The 27,400-nt window shown below is 32.6% G+C and overlaps 1 protein-coding gene across 6 annotated transcripts in view; it reads left to right on the top strand.

The window, feature by feature from the left end:
- Nucleotides 1-27,400, top strand: part of RIMS2 (regulating synaptic membrane exocytosis 2) — a 611,677-nt gene that overhangs the window by 330,686 nt on the left and 253,591 nt on the right. For all 6 annotated transcript variants that reach the window (XM_055546480.1, XM_055546481.1, XM_055546482.1 and 3 more), the window contains 3 exons: nucleotides 568-698; nucleotides 4,508-4,679; nucleotides 7,016-7,169. In XM_055546480.1, the coding sequence (XP_055402455.1) occupies nucleotides 568-698; nucleotides 4,508-4,679; nucleotides 7,016-7,169 (457 nt within the window). The remainder of the gene's footprint in view (nucleotides 1-567; nucleotides 699-4,507; nucleotides 4,680-7,015; nucleotides 7,170-27,400) is intronic.

Raw genomic sequence — 27,400 nt, 5'->3', positions numbered from 1 at the left:
AGACTATGTATAAAAAACTTTAAAAGATGAATTTATTATAGTTTTAAATACAAATTTAAGCAGTCTGTTTACAAGTCTTCTAGTAATTCCTAGTTACTTATAATCTTTGAAAGATCTTTGCTGTGATATAACATAAAACATTTGCTGAAAATATTCCCATGAATGCCATATGAGCAACTTATCTGTTCAGTTCATTTTGAGCACTTATTCTGAACTCAGTATTGTAGGGGAACCAAAATGAACTACAGTGATTCCTGCATAAATGTAGACAGAGAAGAATCCTATATAAAGTCCTTATTATAGCAATGTAATTATGTGCATGTTAATAAACTATCAAATTAGATTATAAAAATTTCAAGAGATTTGTCAAAGTAAAATATCTGAATTAAACTCTCCATTCATTGAAGTTATTATAGCATATCCTTTTAAGTTAACTGCAATTTACTAAGTGAAGTTTATATTCTGTGCTAATATCAGGATAAGAGAATGGGCCAAAGGTTGGGAATGTAAGCATTCTGTTATATTAGTAAATGGTTAAGCTGATAAATAAATATTTTTGCTTTTCAGATAAAACTGTGGTTTGACAAGGTTGGTCACCAATTAATAGTTACAATTTTGGGAGCAAAAGACCTCCCTTCCAGGGAAGATGGAAGGCCAAGGAATCCTTATGTTAAAATTTACTTTCTTCCAGACAGAAGGTAAGGATATGAAACAAAAGTAAATATTCTTGAAAACAGTTGAGAAATGTTAATAGCAGGGTGTGTTTTGATTTTGTGTCATTTATTTTTAAATATCATACCAGTTAGATACTTATAAAGTTTAACATAGGCATAATGATTCCTAGGAATCAAAACAGTGACAGTAAATACTTTGAGATTGTTTTTAAACCCATTTCAAATGTTTATAATATAGATGATTTTATTCTATATCAATTTTATATTGTGTGGATTGCTTCTTAAAGTATGTTTTTACTTATAAAATTCATTAAGAATTGTGCACCATTAAATCAAATACATTTTAAACAAACTACAGAGACAAAAAGCTGGAAATGGTACTAAAGGATATTCATCATGTTCCTCTACAATTTCTACTTTCTCTTACGAATATATTATTTCTCTACATTCTATAAAATTAATGAACATGCTTTATATTTAATTACCCATATCATCAAGGAATCTCTACCACTGGGCCAAGATTTAGCTTCCTAAAGTGTCATTTACTTTGTGTCCATGCTGATCAGTATGCATGTTATTAATCTACCCTGATTTAAATAGAGAAACCAGGATAGAGAAATAGCTTGTCAAAAATCATCTAATCATTCTTAATTTCAAACACATGCCAAGTGAAAGAAATTATTCAATAAACATCATGAAAAAGGAAAAAAGTAGTACACTAATTTCCCTTCCCTAGCTGTTCTGCATCCCTGGTTTCTAGGGCTGGTCTGATCATTTTTCTCAGGATGGAAGTGGCCAGGTACAGATGTGATTTTAAACATATTTGTATACTTCTGCACACTCTCTTATTTGGTTTAACTTAAAGTCATCAGTATTGATGCCACACTATCATCTGAAGAATAGCCTCAACAAAGAAAATAACAAGTAGGCAGTTAACAAAGGCCTTACACTTTGATACCTATTTTGGAAAAAAAATTAGTAAAACAAATTATTCAGAAAATATGTGAGGTTGCCACAGCCTCCTAAACTATTAGAAACTGTCTGCTGTATGATTTTATCTTATAAAGTTTACTTAGAGAAGATTGTTCTGTAACAACTTAGATTGTCTTTTGGGGAGGGATACACTTTGAACTGCAAGGGAAGATGAGGATATGCAATAGCTAAAATGGTAAATCCAACTTAAAACTTCAGTTGGATGACAGATGTCACAGCCATATTATCTACCATCTCACAGGGAGGCCACGTTACTTTGCTTCTAAGAGTGCAGTGAGTTTACTAGTCTAAGCATCCTTAGATTGCCATCATAAAAACTTGCAGAAAATTGTGCATTCCCACATATGCTTTTAAGCAAGCACATAACAAGTCATAGCTCAGTTGGTAAAGAATCCGCCTGCAATGCAGGAGAACCCGGTTCGATTCCTGGGTCGGGAAGATCCACTGGAGAAGGGATAGGCTACCCAATCCAATATTCTTCACCTTCCCTTGTGGCTCAGCTGGTAAAGAATCTGCCTGTGATGTGGGAGACCTGGGTTCAATCCCTGGGTTGGGAAGATCCCCTGAAGAAAGGAAAGGCCACCCACTCCAGTATTCTGGCCTGGAGAATTCCATGGACATAGTCCGTGAGGTTGCAAGAGTCAGACACGACTTTCACTTCACTTCAACATGTTTCTGTTTATTCAGAGCTCTGAAGAAAAATGCTTGTTTTTGAAGATGATAAAAGTCTCTCAGATTATTTGTTTTTTTTTGTTGATTGTTTAGTTTTAGTTTATTTTTCATGCCTCTCCCCACTTTCTGAGCAGACAGAGCTCAGATGGATGAGAAAGTTCCTTTAAAGACTCCTTTGTATTCCCCAATATAGAATTTTTATCTTTTCTCAACAGCAAAAAATTGAGAAAGTTTTGAAATTTTTTCTCAGATTATCTCTCAGCTGAGTTTTCTTGTCAGATATCAGGAATTTGAAGAATATTTAGGCAAGTTTGTTGCTCACTTTATTAATAGAGTTGTGTCAGGATTTTATCCGTAGTGGAAAACAGAATTCTCTGGTTAACTCACATAGCTACTTTATCATCTCAACCTTTTTTATTCTGTTGACGTAAGTTTTTACACATGAATAAAGGACTGTGCTTTTAGTTTGAATTATTTGTTTTTTGGAAGAAAAGCCACAGGTCGTAGGAAGCAGTATAAACCATTCTTGGATTAGATGGCAAGGTTCCATCTAAATATTTTCTTTCTGATGTTGGTGGAAGGAATTTTTATTTCTGACAGGGTGTTATAATTCATTCTTTTATGGATAGAATATAAAGTAGATGCTTTATAAATATTTGTTAAAGTTTTGGAAGGAGGAAGTGACAGTCATAAATCATAGTCCTTGTCATTATTTCTCTATTATTTAGTTGTTCTAATTTACAGCGCCACTTCTTTTTCATAAATTTGAATGGAGATAAGATTTCCTACATGGGTTTCCAAAGTTATTTTCCTAGGGAAACCATAGAAATTAATAAAGACACATTGCTTTTAAATGGCCACATTAAATACATGCTTTTGATTCATTAAGTCAAATCTCTTGCATCCCCTGTGTTGGCAGGAGGATTCTTTACCACTCACACCGTGGGAAGCCCTTGTATTAAACAGCAAGCTCTGCTTTCAGCTAGGAGGAGTCACAAAGACTCCCTCATTTAGAGGCACTCTATCCCTTCTTAGTTCAAACTGCTTCCTGTTTCCCAATACTCTTAGAAGTGTGCTGTGCTGAAAGAATTTGAAGAAGTTAATACAGTTCTACTTTCTGTTCATTGGCACTTCTCACTTCAAATAGCCTCTTCTGATAGCTTAACATTGCTTTCCTTGATGATTTTCTTTGTTCCTATTCAGCCATTGATCCTCCCTAATAAGCTAGAGTAGTGATCTCCAAAAAGAATGGATGTACCCAGGGAATGTATCAAACAATTCATTGGAGTTCAGAAAGAAATGTTTGTATTTTTATTTTCATCTATTTTTGATTCCTATTTTTGTATATTTACCAATGAATGCAATATATTAGTATAACAGTATAGTAATACATGCATATAATTTATAAATATATGTGTGTATAATGGAATGCATAATCAAAAACATTAATTTGATAGAAATATGCAGCAGAAAAAAGTACGAAAGCCTCTGAACTGGAAGTTCTGTCCATCAGGATGGCCAACTTGCATTTCCAGCCCAGACTATAGCGGCTACCTCACACAGAAATAGTTTTACTATGTTTATAAAGACCTATAAATGTCAAATGAGCAAGTGTGTATATATAAGAAAATAATTTGAGAATATGTAATTACAATTGCTCATTGCTTAACTGCATGGAGATAAAGACATGAACATAACAATTTATTAGATTTATTGTACAAAGAATTTCTATAGTTTAACTGAATAGTATATTGGTTGCAAATACTGTGTATAGAATTTGCATATGTATAAATATTAAAAGTAATAGTGTATGTAGCCAATAGGTTGATTTCCATTTTAAAGGTTTCTAGTAGGGCACTGTGTTAAAAAAAATGAGAGTTAAAGATTCTTTAGTCTGGTTTTATTTAGAATTTGTGAAAGACTGTTTTTAATTATTTATCATGGAAAATTTTCATATTTATTGTAATAGTCTGTTATTAAATCAAAGTTACATAATGATGTGCCTTATACATTTCAATAGTAATTTTGAAGATTACAATATTTTTAATATATGACAAATTTATGGGAAAACTTCACTTCTTTACTGCGAAATTTTAAATTAATACATTTTAGGGAAAAAGTTAAAATGAAGGTTTATGTAAGTTCATATATTCTTGTTTTCTTCATAGTGACAAAAACAAGAGAAGAACTAAAACAGTGAAGAAAACTTTGGAGCCCAAATGGAACCAAACATTCATTTATTCTCCAGTCCACCGAAGAGAATTTCGGGAACGAATGCTGGAGATTACCCTTTGGGATCAAGCTCGAGTTCGAGAGGAAGAAAGTGAATTTTTAGGAGAGGTATCTGGAACTATTTTAAAGCTTAGACTATTCATGTTATCTGGAATACTTTTGCTTATATGACTATCAGTAAAATATTATATTTTGAATACCTGAGAAAGTAAACATAATTTAACAGAATGAATTTAGCTGCTGTTTTAAGAAAAAAACTTATTGATGCTTTTATAGTATTTGTATATCGTTTTAGTTTACTAAACCAGTTGTACCAATAGTAATTCAATCATTTATCCATGGATAAATGGATAAATTTAGGGACTGAGGTTTCAAAGGCAGACTCTCTTTAAAGAATTTATAATCCACTAGAATACATATAAGAGAATGAACAATTATAACATAGCATGACAGATGTTCTATGGGAAAGTGCAGTAGGAATACAAAATTGCTGTGCAGGGAAGGGGAAGTAGGTGGTCCAGGGAAGGCTCCACAAAGAAACTAGAATTTAGCAAAGTCAGAGGGAATACAGGATACTAGAGTTATGGGGTTCTTGGACAACTGCATTGAAATTTGAAAGGAATGTGGTAAGAAATTAGACTTGAAAGCTAAACTGACGTCTGATTGTATCCATTCATGTATCATATTAAGAGGCTGGATTTTATCCTGTAGATAATGGGAACAAATGACAGGTTGGAAAGAGCATGACTTAATTTCCTTTATACTTGAGAAAATATTTCTATGTGAAAGGTAAAGGATAAATTGAAGGGAACAGATGAGAGGCAATTCTCCCACCATTAACATACTAAGATAACTGCTTTCAGCTTTTTTCAGCATGGTTGATTTTCCTGAGTGAATTAAATGGTAATATCATGGGTAAAACAACAATCCATAGAAATATTGAACTGAATGTTGTTAGCTAAGGAATCAAAGAGTTGGAAAGAAGGGGAGCATAATTGCTAGAATCAGAGACTAGCTTCTGCTCCCTGGTTGTGCATTCCTGACATTGCTACTTCCTGACTTTGGTACTTGAGCAAGTTATTTAATATATTTGTGCTTTAGTTTCCTCTTCAGTAGAGTGAGAAGGGCTAGAGTGAGGATTAAATGTGTGTGTGTGTGTGTGTGTGTGTGTGTGTGTAACCATTTAAAACACATGCCTATAATTTTGAAAATGACTAGGGACAGTTTAGGAAGAATGAAGAATACCTTAGTTGTTTTACGTTTTTACCTCCCATAGCTATATAGTGATTTATTATTATATAACAGTTCTCATATCCTTAGACACAGACCTTGTCGTATTTGCATGACTTTGAAAGATAATAAAAAGAATCATTTATTTCTATGGACTGACTTCCTTTTCAAATTTATTACATATTCGTGTTATAATATGTGATGACGTGATGTGGTTGTGTGCTTAGTTGTGTCCGACTCTTTGCAACTCCATAGACTGGTAGCCCGCCAGTCTCCTCTGTCCATGAAATTTTCCAGGCAAGAATTCTGGAGCGGGTTCCATTTCCTATTCCAAGGGAATCTTCCCAACCAAGGGATTGAACCCATGTCTCATGTATCTCCTGCATTGCAGGCAGATTCTTTACTGCTGAGCCACTTAAAAATCCATATTTTTTTCTTTCCTGTTTTGAATCCTTAGTATCATGATACATTAAACCAAGTTCTAAGTAAGACAGTCTTTGATTTATATTGCATCTCTTTCACTTACCAGCAATGCAGACTTAAACAAGTTTTTTAATCTTTTTCAACCTTGGTATGCTTATCTGTAAAAAGTTGACTAATAAGACCAACCTAGTAGTTTTTACCCAAGAATTAAGATAATGTATGACATGGTTCTTAACACACAGTAAGCATTTCTAATTTGTTTTTATATCCCTGTTTCAGAATTTGTAAAGATTAAGCTAATGAATGTAAGTGAAATGCTTTTTAAACCATAAAACAGTATACATATATTAGTTATAATTACCGACATTTAGTAATAAGTTCTCTTTCAGTTCAGTTCAGTTGCTTAGTCATCCTATTCTTTGCAACCCCATGGACTGCAACATGTCAGGCCTCCCTGTCCATCACCAGCTCCCAGAGTTTACCCAAACTCATGTCCATTGAGTCGGTGATGCCGTCCAAACATCTCATCAATGTCATATTTAACAGCCTCTAGTAGAGGGTCTGCTACAGCCTCCAGTAGTTCGAAGATCTACAAATAAATGTCTTAGGTATATAAAGCTATTAAATCAATAAGTTATAAATATTTATATATTTAACTAGTGTCAAGCATATGGGCAATTCTATTGCATAACCTTGCTTTTGACCTAACAACATTACTATTATAATGAAATCATTTAAGAGAATTTCTATATTATTGTCCTATGACAATTCTTTGTCTCTTGGCTTTGTAGATTTTAATTGAATTAGAAACAGCATTATTAGATGATGAGCCACATTGGTACAAACTTCAGACTCATGATGTTTCTTCATTGCCACTTCCCCATCCTTCACCATATATGCCACGACGACAACTCCATGGAGAGAGCCCAACACGGAGGCTGCAAAGTAAGTTTTCAGTAAAATTTTTCATAAATTTATTGAAACATCTTGAATGATATATATGACAGAGAATTTAAGGATACCATTATGGGTATTAACAGGTATCTATTAGTGTTTTCACAGCTGTTTTTAAAGCTTTTAAACTGATACACTTAACTGAATGCATGTTGTATTCACGCATCGCAGCATGACACACTGCGCTTCACTGTGTTAAAACTTCACCGTGTTTTAACTTTGCCTCTTAGAATCTAAAATATAGAAATGAAATAGTTAGTGTAGTAGAATTTGGTCATGTAGCTGTAGATATCTGAAATTATGATTTCTACCTTCATTAAGCCAAATATTTTAGGAATATGTAGGATAAAAGTATAGCATAGTGGTTGAAACCATGTCTATGAACATTACTCAGATAAACTTTAAGTTTTAATTCTCTCGTTTAACTATTGTATGACTTGAGGTAGGTCATCTCTCTCTGTTTCACTTTCTTCACTTAGAAAATGGGAATAATATGTCACAGGACAGTTCTAAGAGTTAATGTCAGAAGTACAAACTGATATTATTGTTGTTGTTAACAGCGTTTGCATTTTATCCTGAATTATGCACAGTCCAAACTATAAAATAGATTATTCAGAGAATCTTAAAGGAAACTTAGAAATATTTTCTGCATTGAAGATGGAAAATGGCATTGTTGGTTTGTTGATCTTGCAGCTCAAGTTTATTTGTTTTTTTCTGATGAATCTTTGTGATAGGTGAAGTGGATGCTTTTTGCTTTGGATAGTATTCATGGAGCCATCGCATTTCAGGTTTAGCAACTTTTTTGTCAAGTAATGGAGAACTGATTGAGATTAACTAAATTTCAGAAGTACAAATTTATAAGCATAAATGCTGTGTCATCATGACATCAATCGTGGTAAAGACACTTGACCATATAACAAATAACTTGTATAAATGAATCACAGCCTTTTTGATGCATAGAGGGCTAAATTACATATCAGAAGGTTGTTTGTTGAGTAGAGAATTAGAGCAAAGCATTGACTTTATGGAATAATTAGTCATAGGAAAGCATAGAGATGTGTATTAACTTCTTTTTAAAATGCTCTAATTACTGAAATTTTATTTCCATTAGATACAACCTCTTACCCTTGGAGGGGATTAATTTAACACTACTTTTGCAGCACTCACTTTTCTCAGATCCCCCCGGAGTGAACACCCACACCTTTATTTGCAGTTGTCATCACAACATTGTTTGTTGTAACTACATTATCATGAAATTTATGTTGACTAAATTTAGAGTGTCTGCTCTTTCTGACCCTGTAATCTACTCAGTACATTGTCTCTAAATCACAATGTAGGATGATGAGTTATACATGAAGGTTGCTAGTATAATTCATTTTGTACTAACTCCTGTAGATTAGGTTTATAGGCTATTAATGCTAGCTTCTATTGCCCTTTCTTGCAGCACTGGCCCCTTCTCTCTTTACTCGAGTTGTTATTGCAATAAAGAGTAGGTTTGATGACTCTTAGTATCTGAAACTCTTAAATCTATGAATAATTTTAATTTTTTCCCTCCCTAGCTAAGAATAGTGTATGTGAGGTATGATAATAGAAGACTTTCTAGTTATCTGTATAAATCATGGATATTCTTGAAAGTAATTTAATCAATTTTGCAGATATTAATATTTTCCATCCTTACAATGGCTCTTCTGTTGAGTAATCATTAATAATATTAAATTAACCCCTGGGTGAAATAATAACTCCATGTTGTACTGTATGAGTCTCGCCACTATCAATTAACTTCTAATAAAATTAATTTTCAATATTTGAATATATGACTGAATTTGGTGTTTTACATTAAAATTTTATTATAATTTACTAGCAATGTGTAGGCATAAAGATTGGTAAAAATGGTGTGTTAAAGGAAGATTAGGAGATAATACTCAGGGGTAGTCAGAAAGTTAAAGATATTACCATTGGCTAAGTATATGTTGCTCATCAATGACAGGTTCAAGTTAGGGTATTAGTAAGTAAGTATATTAATTATTTTAAGATTTTATTGATGAATAGAACCTCCTTTAGGTTTTTTCTCCATGGAAAGGTTTATATGGAAATTATTTACAAGTATGTTTAAATTGTCAAAGATCATATGATTAACTTATTTGAGGGAACATACATGTATGAATGGGCTTCCCAGGTGGCTCAGTGGATAAAGAATCTGCCTGTAATGATCGAGACACAGGAGAGATGGGTTCGATTCTTGGGTTGGGAAGATGCTCTGGAGGAGGGCATGGCAACTTGCTCCAGTATTCTTGCCTGGAGAATCATATGGACAGAGGAGCCTGGCAGGCTATAGTCCATAGGGTCACATGGAGTCTGACACAACTGAAGGGACTGAGCACGCATGCACATATGTATGAATAACTAGCCATCAAAAATGTATAATAACCCCTTATTTATTCCCTACATCCATATAATAAAAGTTTTGGTAATTCAATCTCTGAAGCTTATGAATAGCATTCTGAAGCTATTAGTTTATTAAATGTACCTGGACATTTGTTGTTATTTAAAGTGAATAAATGGTAATGTTGGGATTCTGTTCTTTCCTCTGATGATTTTCTATTTTAAATTTGTAGATTCAGATTATTCAAAGCAGTATCTCATTAAGAAGATATTAGTAATTTATCATTTAATAATATATTTTTAAAAATCTGAAAGCTCTTCTAAAAATAATTGTGTCGTGCATTTGTAGTTAGTTTAAATAGTCTGAAAAAATGTTTTTGAGATGCTGTCCAGACAACTTTGATTGTAAGCTTTAAGTGATTTCACAAATGATTGGTGAAAGTATTTGAAATAGATGACCTTTTATACCAGTATCCCTGCATGTTGCAAAATAAGAATGTTGTGTTTTAGAAAATTTATAGCAATGGTTACATGCTTGTTGTTCAAAAGTCTAATGAAAGTAGGCTGTCAGGAGTCAAAACTTTAATGATAAGGAATTAACATTTCTTACAACACTTTTTCTTCAGGCTACTGTTGAGCACTCCCTTCACAGACATTGTTATTTTGATAACACCAAAGAATGGGGAAGAGAGCAGTAGATATTTCAAAGAGTGATTAACTAAGCATCTTTAAAAATATGTCAGCAAGACTGAAGCTACAAGCTCAAATAATTAAAATGCATCAATAGAGAAATGAGGTTGGCAAAATAGCTCACATACTCACATTATTTTATTTTTGATTCATTGATGAGAAACTATTCATAACTTTCTTGAAACATAAAGAGATTGGAAAATATATTTTGATATTTACATTTTATTGTTATATTCTTTACTCTTATTTATTTAAAGTTTTATAGTATCTTAAGGTAAAAATCTTCCTTTACTTATTTATTTCTTGAGAAATAACATCTTATAACAAATAACATTATTAACATCTTATTCTCATCACAATTTGAACCATAAAGATCCAATCAGAGTTTTCTTTAATTTGGTACTTCATTCTTATTTTTCTCTCATAATAACCAGATTCTTCTCTTTGATGTCTCAAATGTTAAACCTCTTTCACTCTTTAAAGAAGAAAACATTATATCTACCATAGTTTTATTTACCTTCATGACCACAAGTCTTCATGGAAAAGTGAATGCAAACAAATCATAGAGCTAGAACTAAAACGATACTGTTGAAAGGTATTAGATAAAAGAGACATGACCTTATAATTAAAGTTTTTCAGGATTCCAACTATTTTGGGGGCATTGGGGTCAATATTTCTTTCAGTTCTGCACCCAGTTGCCTCCCTGCTCTCCTTTTTGGATGGGGTTACATATATAAAATCTTTTGACAGTTTTTCTTAGGTTGCTGAGTCTATGCTGTTGTTGTTTTATAATTTTTTCCTCTCTTCCTCAGTTTTGATTATTTTTATTTACTTATCTTCAAGTTGACTGATATTTCGTTCTACAGTGTTCAATTTTCCAGAAAAAAAAATTCTGTGAATTATCTTATTAAATACATTATATTTTTCATTTTAAATTTTACATTTGGTTTTCTTAGATGTTACTGTATTTTTCCTGTTCCCCTTGTTTTATTATATGTGTATATGTATGTACAAACAAATGTGTGTGGACAGATGTGTGCTTGCTTAGTCTCTAAGTCATGTCAGACTCTTTGCAGCCCCTTGGACTGTAGCCCACCAGGCTCCTCTGTCCATGGGATTTCCCAGGCAAGGATACTGGAGCAGTATGGATACTGCTGAAGGCCCTTTCCTTCTCCAGGGGATCTTCCCCACCCAGGGATGGAACCTGCATCTCCTGCATTGGCAGGCAGATTCTTTACCACTGAGCCACCTGTGAAGCCCATGTGTAGGTGTATGTCGATATATTAAAGAATTTATAGGATTATATTATATATACACATATGTGGATATAAATACATAAGTGATATAATATATAATTTATATCTATATGTATAATACTATAAATTCTTTAAGCTATCTATTAGTTCAGTCGCTTAGTCGTGTCTGACTCTTTGCGACCCCATGAATCACAGCACGCCAGGCCTCCCTGTCGATCACCAACTCCCAGAGTTTACCCAAACTCATATCCATTGAGTCGGTAATGCCATCCAGCCATCAAGCTCTATATAGTATTTATTTTAAAGTATACTAATTCCAACATCTTAGTCTTATGTGGGCTTATTAATATTTTTCTTTCTTTCTTTGCCTAGGGATCACATTCTGTATGTTTTATATATCTACTAATGTTTTGTGTACTGGACATTGTGTTTAATATACTTTAGAGACTGAATTTTGAAGAATATTGTGTTTTATTTTAGCAGACAGTGAAATTACTAAAGTATCACTTAAAATCAATTGAAGATGTGTTTCATTTTTATTTTTGTTAACTCTAGACAGAGTTCAAAATTTGGCCAAAACCTATAATTAATAGGATTTAAACTCCAAACTCCATTTCCTATACATCAGGGCGTTGCTGAAATCTTGCAGACCGTTTAGCCTTTCGACTGTGGCTTTCTGCTAGGTTTCTTCTTGTTTTTCTCTCTGCAGTTTATAATTTTAGGCAAGAATTTTGGGGACCATTAAGTGTAAGTTTTTGGTCTCCCCCTTCTCTGGCTCCCTCCATTCCAGGATTTCTGTACAATCACAGCTGCTCTCACAATTCTGAATTCTGATCTCTGGCTTCTCAGCCTTGTAAGACTGAAGTATTTTGCTGATCTGTAATTTCTCTGCAGTGAACCTTATGGGGAAGGCCATTAAGAGAAAACTGGTTAAATAGGTCCTTTTCTTGGGCTTCCCTGTAGCTCAGCTGGTAAAGAATCCTCCTGCAATGCAGAAGACCCCAGTTCGATCCCTGGGTTGGAAAGATCCCCTGGAGAAGGGATAGGCTACCCACTCAAGTATTCTGGCCTGGAGAATTCCATGAACTATACTCCATGGGGTCACAAAGAGTTGGACACGGCTGAGTAACTTTCACTTTCTTTCTTTTATTTCAAGGCTCATATTGCCAATTTCTGCCTGAGTTTGTTCTCTGCTATCTTTGAATAGTTTTGTATTAAAATATTTTTCCAGAATTTAGAATTATTACTGACAGAGTTAGTTTGATATAAGCTACCCAATTATTCTAAGAAGCAAAACTCTACATTTTTATTTTTAATTCGAGGATAATTGCTTTAAAATGTTGTGTCGGTTTCTGCCATACATAAACATGAATCAGCGACAGGTATACATATGTCCCCTCCTTCTTGAACCTCCTTCCCATCTCCCACCCCATCCCACCCCTCTAGGTTGTCACAGAACTTCCTGTTAGCTATCTGTTTTACACATGGTAATATATATATTTCAGTGCTACTCTCTCAATTCGTCCTACCTTCCCTTTCCTCCACTGTGTCCATAAATCTAGAACTCTACCTCTTTATGTAGACTTTTTACTGATGTATAGAATTCATATAGAAACATGTGTAAATTGTAAATATACTCATGGATCAATTTTGACTAAGAAGCCACAGCATGTAACTAACATCCACATCAAGAAATAAAATATCATCTGCATCTTTCCAGCCTCTCTTCTGCTCTCTTCCAGTAATTATTCTCACTGTCAAGATAACATATGACAGAATACTTTCACTTATTTTTAATTTCATATAAATGGAATACTCACACATATATGAATTTTGTAGAAACGAGATTACACAATGTATTTATATATTGTATCACATATATAGTATGTGACTTTTTCCATTACCACTATGTTGTATGAGTCATAAATATTGTTGCATATAACTGAAGTTGTTTATCATTTTCATTGCCATATGCAATTTATTTCTATAAGTATACACCAATATATCTTATTTTTAGGTTGGTTATGAAAGCTATTTGTCTAAGTGAATTTTTATGCTTTGGTCAGAGGTAATAACTATACAAAGGAATTGCTTATCTTGGCTTTAAAGTGTGATTTAAACTATTTACAAATTTTGATACACTATTGTTTATTAGCAGCCTTCTAAGAAGGTTATAATGTGAAGGTATTTAGTTAAAATCACTAGTTTGGGGAATTAAATTGTTTATTTAATTAAAAAAGCCTACAATTGATTGACAGTTTGCTTTCAGATTTTGACTGTTCCTGAGAGTGCTTATTGCACATGCCTTTTGGTAATCACATGTGTTCATTTTTGCTCTGGATATACCTAGTAATAGAGTAGGTAGGTAAGAGGCTGTACATATATTCAATTGCTGTAGATACTGTGTTACAGTTTCCCCAAACTATCCAAATGTATACTTCTTACAGCAGTGAATGAGGGTTTGAGTTTTCCTATATGCTTACTTTATATTTGGTATTTTTAGTTCTTTTCATTCACTCATTCAGGTGGGTGTGTAGTATTACCTCACTGTGGCTATAATTTGCATTTCTCTAATAGCCTTTTCTTAGGTTAATTGACTATTTAGATATCTTCTTTTATGGAGAATATAGTCAAATTTCTTGCTCATTTTTCTTTGGGATTATTTATATTTATATTACATTTATATTTCTTGATATTTTCATAAGATTTTTATGCTACTTTTGGAGATTCTGGAAGTTCTATTTAATACCTGGTTGAATGAAAAGTTTTAATCATGAATGGATTTGAATTATATCAGTTTTTTTCTGTGTATGTGGATATAAATATATGATATATAGTCTTGTTCTACTAATTGGTAAATTGTATTGATTTTAAATGTTAAAGTTATCTTGCATTCCTTTAATAAACCCAAGTATCTCATGATGCATTATCATTTTATCTGTCTCTGGATTCAGTTTGTTAATATGTGTAGAATTTTTGCATCTGTATTCCTGACAGAGAGAGAAGGGAGAAGAGTTTTCTTTCTTTTTATAACAACTTATTTGCTTTTGTTATCCATATTCTGCTGCTGGGTTCATACAAAATATTAGGAAATTTTACTTCTTTTTTTATTTGATGTCTTTCATTTTCCTTTTTTGTAATGTCCTTGTTGAGCTTTTATTTCAGCGCTTCTCTGGCTTCATAAATTCTTCCTCATTTTCTGTTGCTTGAAAGAATGTGTATATTATTGGTATTTTTTTCCTGCACATGTTTAGAAGTATTCACCATTTATGTTACCAGGGTTGGCAATTTCTTTGTAGGTGCTGAATTACATTTTCAGTTTCTGTACTAGATTTAAAACTATTCAAAATTTTATGTTTTCTTGTGTCAGGTTTGTTAGGTTGGATTCTTCTTGGAATTTGAATATTTCTCCAATTTTGAAAAAAAAATTTGCATTAAATTTGTTCATAATAGCATCTTATTGTCTATTTAATGTCTATTTAGAGTTTGTAGTCATGTCCTCTTTTCCCTTATATTGGTAATTTGTTCCTTTTCCTTTTATTGTTCTTGGTCAGATTTGCTGATGCACTATCAATTCTACTAGTCTTTCAAACAGTAAACTTTTTGTTTGTTTACTTTTTAGGCTGTATATTTCTTTTCTTTTCCGTTTTTTTTTTTCCTATTTACTGCTGCTAAGTCACTTCAATCGTGTCCGACTCTGTGTGATCCCATAGACGGCAGCCCACCAGGCTCCCCCGTCCCTGGGATTCTCCAGGCAAGAACACTGGAGTGGGTTGCCATTGCTGTCTCCAGTGCGTGAAAGTGAAAAGTGAAAGTGAAGTTGCTCAGTCGTGTCTGACTCTTAGCAACCCCATGGACTGCAGCCTACCAGGCTCCTCTGTCCATAGGATTTTCCAGGCAAGAGTACAGGAGTGGGGTGCCACTGCCTTCTCCGTTTTCCTACTTAAGTTCTCCTTAATAGGAAACTTTTCCTTTAAGTTTCATTTGTTTCTCATCATCTCTTCAGAAGGATACATAGATAATTTTTAATGTGGTGTGATATTATTGTACTTTCATTTACCTGTAGATTTTTTAGGAATATATTGTTAAATTTTCAAACTTTAGGGATTTTCTAGGATTTTGTAAAACATTGAAATTGAGCATAATAACCATCTTGTAGGAGTATTCACTTTGAATAATTTCAGTCTTTAACATTAACTGTTTGCTTTATGGTGTAGTATGTAATCAATTTTGGTAATTGTTCTTTAAAAGAATGTTTATCTTGTCATAGTTTGGTATGTGTTCAACATATGTTGTTTATTGGGTTTATTAACTTCATTTTTCAAATATTCTGGGTTTTTTTTCTTGATTTTTCATCTGATTACTTCATCAGTTATTGAGAGGTATATTAAAACCCCCACCCGTGATTTGTCACTATTTGTTATATATATTTTCAGGATATGTTATTAGGTGCCTACAAAACTAGAATTGTTATATTTTTTTCCTAATAGACTGATAATTGTATCATTACATAATGCCTCTCTTAGGAATACTTTTTCCTTAAGATATGCTTTGATGTTACTCTTGCTGCAGCTGCTTTTTTTTTTTTTTTTGGTACGGTATAACTTTCTCAATCCTTTTATTTTCAGCTCTCTGTATACTTGTATTTAAGATTTGTCTATTGAAAACAATGTAAACTTTATTTTCTAAAATCCATCTGGAAAAATTTATCTTTTATTGGGATAATTTATAAATTAACATGTAATTTCTTATAAATTTTGCTTAATATTTTATACATCATTTAATTTCTATTTGTCTTTTTTCTCCCTTCTTACTTTCTTTCAAGATCCACATTATTTTAATGACATCAACAAATAGTCACCTGTTATGCTTATGGTGCTTGACATTGTGATTGATCCAAAGATACATAATACCTAAGTAGCAAGCAAAACCATTATTTACAAACTTGTCTGTGAAATACACTTTTAAAAAAAATTTATTTAATCTGACTCTTAGGTTCCCATTTTTGTAGTCAAATAGCAGTCATTCCTTCTTCTTACCTACTCTCAACTCTCAACCGAGGTTCTAGAAAACCCTAAAAAAGGACAACATTCAGGAAAAACCTACTAATTTTTATTCCTTTGAGTTCACTGGTGTGTCCCAGTGTGCACTGGTTTCTGAAACCAGGTCTACACATAGAAATTGTTACTAATGCTGATTGCTATGGTGCTTAGCATCCAACTTCTGAGGTACTTCATGTAGCTACTATCCTGGAATCCTAAAATATTACTGGACTCTGGAGAAGTCTTAGAGCCTGGGTTCCTATTATATACAAGGCTCTTTAACCATTGTCTCCTTACAGATTCTGCCAAATCTTGTCCTTTAGCGGCATTTGCCTTCTTTTTAGCCATCTACACTCCTCTTTGTTTCCGTCTTTTAGCATAATCTCATTAGTAAGCCTGTAGTATCTTCATCTCTCATAGCTTTCCATCCTGAAAGATATATGTCCCTAATTCAAAGAAACACAAAAGTCTATAATAAAACATAATTTCTATCCCTGTATGTGGTCATGCAATAATTAATTTCTAACTTTGTATAATTTTTAAAATCATATATAAGAAGGAGGGTTATACAATTAAAACTGTAAGCTTTTGTGGAGTGGTGTAGTAATTTAGGAATATGAGAATAGTGCAAGTTGTGATGAGCATTTTAGCTATATATGAAAGATTAAGTAGAATTTTAATAAATGGAGGTAAGGGAAGTGAACTGTACGTTTGGGAAAGTAGAGACATAAGGAAATTTATTATGATGAGACTTACTGCAGAAAGCATTGTGTACCAGGCTAAGGATTAGGAGGTTTTAATTTTTAAATAGAACCTGAGGGTAGAAGAATGAAAGGAATAGCATCTTAACATGATTTATTACTTCTCCTGATGTGCTACAACAAGGGGAAAATGTGCTTTGAGGGGAGGGGATTCTCTTCATTGTATTGTATAAACAAATGTCTATCTTGCTTATAAATGTAGATGTGTATTTTGGAATTAGAGGAAGTTAAATGTAGTAAATATTAGAGAAAGCAGTAAATTGCAGTGAAAAAATTAGGGGGAAATGGCTTTCCTTTATTTGTCTATTTATTATGAAAATATCTGCAATAAAAATGTAAGCTTTAATTAGTATCTTGCAATATTTTTACATCTAATCTGTTTTCCTTATTTGAAAACCTTTTTTATAAATTGTGATTCTTAAAATAATGAACATAAATTTTAATTTTAAAAAGACAGAGGAGCTATATCCTTGACAGAAAACACTCATATTCACTCTCTGAAATCATTTAAAATATTAGGTATTTTACAATATTTGTGAAGAAAGAGCTGGAGTTTGAAAACTTTAGTGTCTTTTGTTCTGTATTGACTATAGTAATGCCCTTTATACAGTTTTAAGAAATAGTATAATCCTTTGATTATTTGTCTTAAACTTGTAAAATGCTTCATTCTAAATACTAACAGTGAAAACTTACATTGAATTCTTCCAAACTCTATGAGGCCACTATCACCCTGATACCAAAACCAGACAAAGACAACACAAAACAAGAAAACTACAGGCCAATATCACTGATGAACGTAGATGCAAAAATCCTCAACAAAATTTTAGCAAACAGAATTCAGCAGCACGTCAAAAAGTTCATACACCATGACCAAGTTGGGTTTATTCCAGGGTGCAAGGATTCTTCAATATATGCAAATCAATGTGATACACCATATTAACAAATTGAAAGATAAAAACCATATGATGATCTCAATAGATGCAGAAAAAGCCTTTGACAAAATTCAGCACCCATTTTTGATTAAAACTCTTCAAAAGATGGGCATAGAAAGAACCTACCTCAACATAGTATAAAGGCCCTATGTGATAAGTCTACAGCAAACATTCTCAATGGTGAAAAACTGAAAGCATTCCCCCTAAGATTAGGAACAAGACAAGGGTGTCTACTTTAACCACTATTATTTAATGTGGTTCTGAAAGTCCTAGCTACAGGAATCAGAGAAGTAAAAGAAATAAAAGGAATCCAGATCAGGAAAGAAGAAGTAAAGCTCTCACTGTTTGCAGATGACGTGATACTATACACAGAAAACCATAAAGATAGTATCAGAAAATTACTAGAGCTAATCAGTAAATTTAGCAAAGTTGCAGGATACAAAATCAATACACAGAAATCACTTGCATTTCTATAAACTAAAAATGAATTAAGCCTTATACTTCTTGGTAGTTGGACTGATTATTTCATTGTTCTTTTCTTCCCAAGGGCATATTTATTAGACCAATAGTAATAAAAAGAGAAAATCACATAAGACCATCTCTGAGTGGTATGTAATTGAAATAATGATATAAATGACTTAACAAACTATGAGGGGTCCTCTTAACAACAGAGTGCTTTACAGAAAATTCTCAAATACCTTTGAAATAAAGAAGGGCATAGTAAACCTGGTGGCTCGGACTGTAAAGAATTTGCCTGCAAAGCAGGTGACCCGGGTTCAATCCCTGGGTCTGGAAGATTCCCTGGAGAAGGGAATGGCAACCCACCCCAGTATTCTTGCCTGGAGAATTCCATGGACAGAGGAGCCTGGTAGGCTACAGTCCACCAGGTTGCAAAGAGTTTGACAAGACTGAGCAATTTTCACTTTCACTTTAGTAAACTTAGATCAGTTCAATCTGTCATTAACCCATAAAGTCCAGATCATTCAAGATGGAGAAAGGATATGAAATTATACTTTCATCATAATGTTCTTGAGAAAAAAGGCATTATATATTATCAATGCAGGTACTCTCAGTTTTATCAAGGACGCATTGTTACATCTGGACACTGTTCCCAAGAACAAAATTTTCTGATTCAAAGTTACCTTTGAAGAACACAGACAGCAGAATGACATGAAGAAGGGAGAACATTCCAAAAATATATTTTTATTTTTTACTAAACATTTCAAAAATATTTTTTAGTAAATATATATCCATTATAAATACTAGGGTTTGGATATATTAATATGATTTTGCCTATGGCAAATAAGTATGGTTATAAACATCATCATTCTAAATATTTGATAAACAGTATTTGATGTGATACTGATATCTACAGAGAATTTTAAAACCAGTGAAAATGTTAATTGTATCAGCATGTGAAATAGTTTTTTGATATAGATATTTAGTTAGATTTACAATTATGTTCAATGTTTTAAGGAAATATTATATAACAATTCATATTACAATTTAAAATTTTATTTGTTGTTGTTATTCATTCGCTAAATCGTGTCCAACTCTGCAATCCCATGGACTGCAGAACGCTAGGCATACACTGTAGCAATTAAATCTTTTATAAAGTAACATGTTATTTTTATTTATTAACTCTTATGATTTTCCTGCAATTTTTTGCTGCATGCTTTGTGATTACCTCTTTATATGACAATTTTGAAATATCAGCTATTTACTTGTGATATGTTTTTGTACAGTTTTTAAAATACTGCTTTTTCTTCGGCCTTTTTTCTTGTTTAGAAAATTGTTGCAATTTTATCTCTTCTTCTTTTCTTTGTCTTTCTTTTTTGGATAAAAATTGCTGTTACTCTCAGAGTTGTCTTTTTCCTTTGTGGTATAATAAGAATTTTAAACATCTTGAAGAATCTTTTATAAGTCTTTTTACTTTGTTTACCATAGTAATGTCCTCTGGGATTATTTCTTCCGATTATATTTTAATTTCAGTATGGTCAACAATTCTTTTCCTGTAGTATGCTGGACATAGAGCCAATTGTATATTCATCTCTTCCCTTCACATACAGTGACTTTGGTAGCTTGAAACTGGCTGTATGGGAGTTTTTACATTATGGAAATAGGCATGTGTTACAAGGCTTTTTTTCCACCAGAGAGATAGTTGTCTAACCTTTACCAGCACACCACTGCCTTATATGGTATTCTACAGTTAATTTCAGGATTAAAGAAATTTGAAATGTTAAGGGATTGGGAAACATAAATATTTAACCAAGCTGGTATATGAAAGTAATAGAAGGAAACTGAGAGAAGATTATCATAAACTAGGATTTTTTAAAAAACCCAACACAAACTTTAATTCATATGAGAAACACTATTAATCCATCTGGTTTCAAACTTACAAAATTTATGTTGAATATAGTCTTTCTTTTTTGAAAATGTTGTAATAGTGTTTCTAAAATGAATTAGAGTTTGTGTTGATTTTTTTTAAAATCCTAGTTTAATCGACTTGATTCAGTTTTTTGTTCATTTATGAAAATATGCCCTTGACAAAATGTTAATACACTTAAATTATTTAACTATTTAACTAATACACTTAAATTATTTAACTGTTTTCTGATTTCCACAATTTTATATTTATGTTTTATGAAATTCCTTTATAATGTCCAGAATAAAGTTTTTTTTTTTCTCAAAATACTATATATAATTCCAGCAATGTATACATTACCAATGGGACAGATTAATCATGGATAGTACTGGATAATGTACTACTTCTCTATCTGTTAAGTAAAGTTTAGAATTGTCATTCACATTAAAATTTTTAATTAAACATTAGAAACTAATTCCATAACAACTAGAGAACCTATTATTTTGTCCTCCTATGATTCATTGACTTTCAGCTAACAACATAGATGTGTTAAGATAAATATTTACTTTTTTCCAGATAATATGGCATTTTTTCACTAATTAGTATTTTGGGGGCATGTTAGTTCATAGACTCCTTTAATATTCAGATGATAATTTACTCTTCTTTTAAATGTAAAAACAATTTGTTAATATTATGCTACATTTTGAAACTTGGTAAATATTTAGAAATAGATGAATCTAACTAAATTTGTATTCTGCTAACTTAACTGTGAGAAGGCAATGGCAACCCACTCCAGTACTTTTGCCTGGAAAAATCCCATGGACGGAGGAGCCTGGTAGGCTGCAGTCCATGGGGTCACTAAGAGTTGGACACGACTGAGCGACTTCACGTTCACTTTTCACTTTCATGCATTGGAGAAGGAAATGGCAACCCACTCCAGTGTTGTTGCCTGGAGAATCCCAGGGACGGGGGAGCCTGGTGGGCTGCCGTCTATGGGGTCGCACAGAGTCGGACACAACTGAAGCAACTTAGCAGCAGCAACTTAACTGTGATGATTTCTATGAATTATATTTTTTATTGAATGAGAATGTCAAAGTAGCTTGTTCTTTACAATTTTTCAGTTTTCTTTGTACAAAAAGAAATCAGTTTTAAGATATACTTTTTCCAAAATCAGAAATTCCAAAATTAATAATGTTTCTCTATTATCTCTTCAATTTAAGTTTATTAGTTCTTCTTGTGTGCCAAATTTCTGTATGTAACAGTTATGTCTTACATTTAATGGTATGTTATATGGCCATATAATATAAAATAGAATTGATAATCATTAGTATGCAGAGCAGGCCTATTATTAATTTTTTTATTTTATGTACCTTCTCTAATTTGTGCTTCTCTCTTAGCCTCTAATAGTTTCATGTGTTCAAAGTTCCTACTAAAATTTATAATTCAAATTTTTACTAATTTAGATATGATGTGTCTTCCTTCATTATTTTATTCTGATTAGTATGGCCTTTAAATTTTTTAATGAAAATGTTAAATGATAGTCTGTAGTGTGAAGCAGAAATTAGATTTTAATATCCCTTTTGCATATAAAGAATTTTAAATTTATTTTGACATTTTAATTTTTTTCCAGATAAAGCCTTATGTTCATATAATTCAGGTAAATTTTAGCATGCACAGTGTTTAATGCATGAATTCATATGCACAGTTTAATTGGTTTGTTGTTTTGTGCTTTGTCTGGCTATTGTGCATATGTAAAATTACTAAACAAAATGTCACTAGCTTTCTTTTTCTACCTATAGAGCTTTTCCAGTATCTCCCATGTTGACATCTTTATTATTTGGTATTAAAAACCTTTTGTTGAAATGTAGTGATTTGTGATTTTAGTGTGTCTGCTCTTGTCTCATTTAGTATGGTATTATTTCATCAATGAAGTATGTTTTAGTGTATTATTGTGTTATCCTGTGCACTATTTCAGAACTTTTGAATATATACGGATGCAATTTGCTATATTTTTGATTTATGAAGGAATAGTGTTAAATGTTCTAAGTATGTTAAATTAAAATATAATTAAAACTGCAATGTTTGCTGTAGTTTCCATCATTTTAGCCATTTTTTCATATCTTTTAAGGAAAACTTAATAGATTTAGGTTTTTATGACTTTTAAATTCATACATGCACAGAGTGTATACCAAGCTATTTAAACTAATGGTAAGTTTTTTAACTGATTACTGAGCTTTTCTTGGTTTTTAACAACTTTAATAAGGTTAACATTTTAAATTTAGTCTAATGAACTTGTATGTTTAAAAAATTAACTTCTTAAGTAAGATTAGAAAAAAAGTTATTTAAAACCACAGGAATAGTGAACTGAATTTTCAGTCCCTAAATGAAAACGAGGTAAACGAAGAAGGACTTACTGTTTACAACCAGAATCGAGTAAAAGGGGCTGTACTTTTTCCCACCTTAAAACAACAAAAATGAACGAGTACAAGAAAAAACTGTTTGACACTGGGCATCAGGCTACTGCTAAGAGAACCCTAAGAACTACTGAGAGAACTCAGATGAGCTGAACCCTATAATTGCCCTTGCCTGATTCTGTTTAAGAGAATTTCCTGCACACACCATAGGGTGAGGAGCCCAGATGGAACCTACAGATTCCCTGAGTTAGGGCGATGGAGCTGAATTCAGGGAGAGAGACTACTGGAAAGGAGAGAACTATGCAGAAAGGTAACGCAAAGATCCACAGAAGATCCCTCTCAAGTGTTCAGACGAGTTTGATGAATGAATGAATGGAGGAATCTACCCAATGCTGGGGAAAGAACCACCCAAAATGACTAGAGGTAACAATACCTGAGAATAGGGTCTTTTTTTTTTTCCCAGTAAGTCTGGAAACATCAAGTTTCACAGGACATTGTGTTGAGTATGCAGAAATGTCTGACCTCAGTAGTGAAGAATAGTTAGCCATAGAACATGGTATAACATTAAAAAATTTTTTAAAGCACAAACTGAAAGGAACGAAGTGTTTCTATGAAAACTCCATGTAGAAGAAAGCTTAAGAATATTTAAAGGAATATAAAAGCATCCAACACACAATGTAAAATTCACAGTGGCTGGCATCCAGTTAAAAATTACCAGGCATGTAGAAAAGGAAAAAAGAATCATTAAAAGGACATAAATGAACCAAAATTAAATAAGAGCTATAACAATTCAGTTCAGTCGCTCAGTTGTGTCCGACTCTTTGCAACCCCATGAACTGCAGCACACCAAGCTTCCCTGTCCATCACCAACTCCTAGAGCTTACTCAAACTCATATCCATCGAATCAGTGATGCCATCCGACCATCTCATCCTCTGTCATCCCCTTTTCCTCCTGCCTTCAGTCTTTACGAGCATCAAGGTCTTTACCAGCATCAAGGTCTTTTCAAATGAGTCCGTTCTTCACATCAGATGGCCAAAGTATTGGAGTTTCAGCTTCAGCATCAGTTCTTCCAATGACTATTCAGGACTGATTTCCTTTAGGATGGACTGGCTGGATCTCCTTGCAGTCCAAGGGACTCTAAAGAGTCTTCCCCAGCTCCACAGTTCAAAAGCATCAATTCTTCGGCACTCAGCCTTCTTTATGGTCCAGCTCTCACATCTGTACATGACTACTGGAAACGCCATAGTTTTGACAATATGGACCTTTGAAGCTATCTAATACACAGATAATTTAAGTCCCTAAGTCCCTACAGGAGAGGAGATGGGGAAGCACAAAGATATTTGAAGAAATAATGGCTGATCAATTGCCCAATTTGATGGAAACCCATAATCCAACATATCCAGGAATGTCACTGAACTCCAAGCACAAGAAACATAAATAATATACCAAGGCACCTTAAAATTATGTTCTTTAAAACTAATCACAAATAGAAAATCTTATAGCATTGAGAGAAAATAAACTCAACACATAACTGAGAACTAAAGGTAAGGATGACTGCAGATTTTTCATAGGAAACAGTGTGAATACTCAAAGAAAAAATATCAATCTAGAATGCATGCCCATTCATATTTCCTACAAAACTGAAAGCAAAATAAAATCTTTTCAAATGCACAACTGCTGAAAGAGCTCATCACCAGAAGACTTGTACCATAACAAATGTTAAAGAAAGCCCTTTAATCCTTCTACAATCAAAAAGAAGAAGAATGATACCAGACAGAGATACAGAATATGAATGTATATAAAAGAAAGAGGAATATCAGAAATGGTAACTTCATGGATAAATATATAAGATTTTTTTCTTGTTTAAATATGTTTAATTGACTATTCAAACAAATAGCAATACAGTATAGGGTTTGCTGCTGCTAAGTTGCTTCAGTCGTGTCCGACTCTGTGCGACCCCATAGACGGCAGCCCACCAGGCTCCTCCATCCCTGGGATTCTCTAGGCAAGAACACTTGAGTGGGAATGCCATTTCCTTCTCAAATGAATGAAAGTGAAAAGTGAAAGTGAAGTCGCTCAGTCGTGTCCGACTCTTAGCGACCCCATGGACTGCAGCCTACCAGCCTCCTCCATCCATGGGATTTTCCAAACAAGAATACCGGAGTGGGTTGCCATTGCCTTCTCCAGTACATACGAAATACATGACAATAGCAGCAGAAAGGTAAAAAGAGGAGCAATAGAAGTGTATGACTGTAGTGTTTTTATGGATTACTGAGTGTATGTATTGAATGTAGATTGTAATAAGTTAAATATGTGTACTGTAAGCTCTCAAACCACAAAATAAAGTGTAAGTGCTAATAAGCCGGGATAGAAGAGAAAAATGAAGCCAGAAAATTAACCATTTCATCCAGAAGAATACAGAAAAAAAAGGAAAATGGAACAAAGGGACAAATAGAAAATAAATAGTAAGTTGATAATATAAGCCAATAAAGTCAATGATCACATTAAGTGTAAATAGTAAAAATACCCCAATAAAAAGGCAGAGATTGGATTTTAATACCCAGCCATATGCTGCCTACAAGAAACCCATTATAAATATAAAACACAAGGAGTTTTAGTGAAAAGGATAGGAAAGATATAGCATGCTAATATAAATTAAAACAAATATGAATTACCTATATTATATTAGACAAATTAGATTTTAGAGCAAATATATTACCAGGGATAATGTTTATTTTATAATAATAAAAGGGTAAACTGATCAAGAGATAATACCAATTCTCAACATTTAAACATGTAATAATAAAGCTTCACGTTACTTAGAGAAAATTTATAGAGACTGTTAGACTAGATTAATTTTTAAAAAACAAAAAAGGAATTAACTATTGTTTTTGAATAGCTCAACAAAATTGACCAAGAAAAATGACACAGATTACTGAAATGCTTTCGAAATCACTACTAATTTAACCGAATTTAAAGGGAATACTCTGGGGAATCACATAGGAATATAATGAACACTTTTATGCTATGAAATTAAACAACCTAGATGAAATGGGAAAATTTGTAGATTCATAAATTACAGAAACAGATTTAAAAATATGAATAAATGTATAACATATAAAGAAGTTGAATCAGTAATGAAGATTTCCCCACAAATAAAAGCCTAGGCTTCGTGACTTTACCAGTGATAAACATGATGAATTCTATGGTTCATGTAAAAATAAATACCAATACGACTCAAACCCTTTGAGAAAAATAAAAAAGGAATTATTTTCCAATTAATTCCATTCGGTCAATATTATCCTGATACCAAAGTCAGACAAATATGTCACAGAAAATCTAGAAGTCAAGATCCATGAACGTAACAAGAAATCCTCAACAAAATATTAGTAAATCAAATCCAGCAATGTTATACACTATAACTGAGAAGGATTTATCCTAGTAATGCAAAGTTGGTTTACTAACTAAAAATCAATTCACCATATTAATAGAAAAAAGGACAAAAAGCATATAATCTTATGAAAAGATGAAGTAGCTATGACAAAATCCAACACCCACTCATGAAAAAAGCTATCAGTGAAGTTGGAATAGAGGAGAACTTCCTCAATTTGATATAGTGAACCTACAAAAACTTATAGCTGACACCATTTTTAATTGAAAAAGACTGAATGCTTTTCCCCTAACAAAGCAAGGATGTCTCCTCTTAGCATTTCTATTCAGCAATGGACTGGAGACTCTAGTTAAAGTAGTGAAGCAAGAAAAATAAATAAAAGACATTCAAAATGGGATGGAAGAAGTGAAATTGTTTTTATTCACAAACAACATGATGCTGTATATAGAAAATTGTAAAGAATCCATAGAAAGCTACGGAAGCTAATAAACAATGTCAGCAAGGTTCCTAGATAATTGGACAATATCTTAACTCAATTGTATCTTTTATACTAGCCATTAACATTTTGTAAAGGAAATTTAGCATATTTTTATTCATTTTAAAATAAATAAATTAAAATACTTGTGAATATATTTCAAAAATAAGTGCAAACTTGCATACTAAAGAAGTCACAGAAATTGTTGAAAAATTAATGGATAATTTACATAAATTGAGAGATATTTCACATTCATGGATTCTAAGACTCAATATTATTAAGATGGCAGTTTTCCTGAGTTTGAGTTTTAGATTCAATGTAACCCATATCAAAATCTAAGCAGGACATTTTTTGCTTAAATTAGCAAGCTGATTTTTTTTTTCCCTTAGGAATAAATTTTTTTAAATTTTATTTTATTTAACTTTACAAAATTATATTGGTTTTGCCATATATCAAAATGAATCTGCCACAGGTATACATGTGTTCCCCATCCTGAACCCTCCTCCCTCCTCC

The sequence above is a fragment of the Bubalus kerabau genome, chromosome 14 (genome assembly GCF_029407905.1).
Source record: "Bubalus kerabau isolate K-KA32 ecotype Philippines breed swamp buffalo chromosome 14, PCC_UOA_SB_1v2, whole genome shotgun sequence".
In the NCBI taxonomy this organism is placed as follows: Eukaryota; Metazoa; Chordata; class Mammalia; order Artiodactyla; family Bovidae; genus Bubalus; species Bubalus kerabau.
The sequence above is the reverse complement of the archived record's forward strand: the minus strand, read 5'-3'. Positions and strand labels throughout refer to the sequence as shown.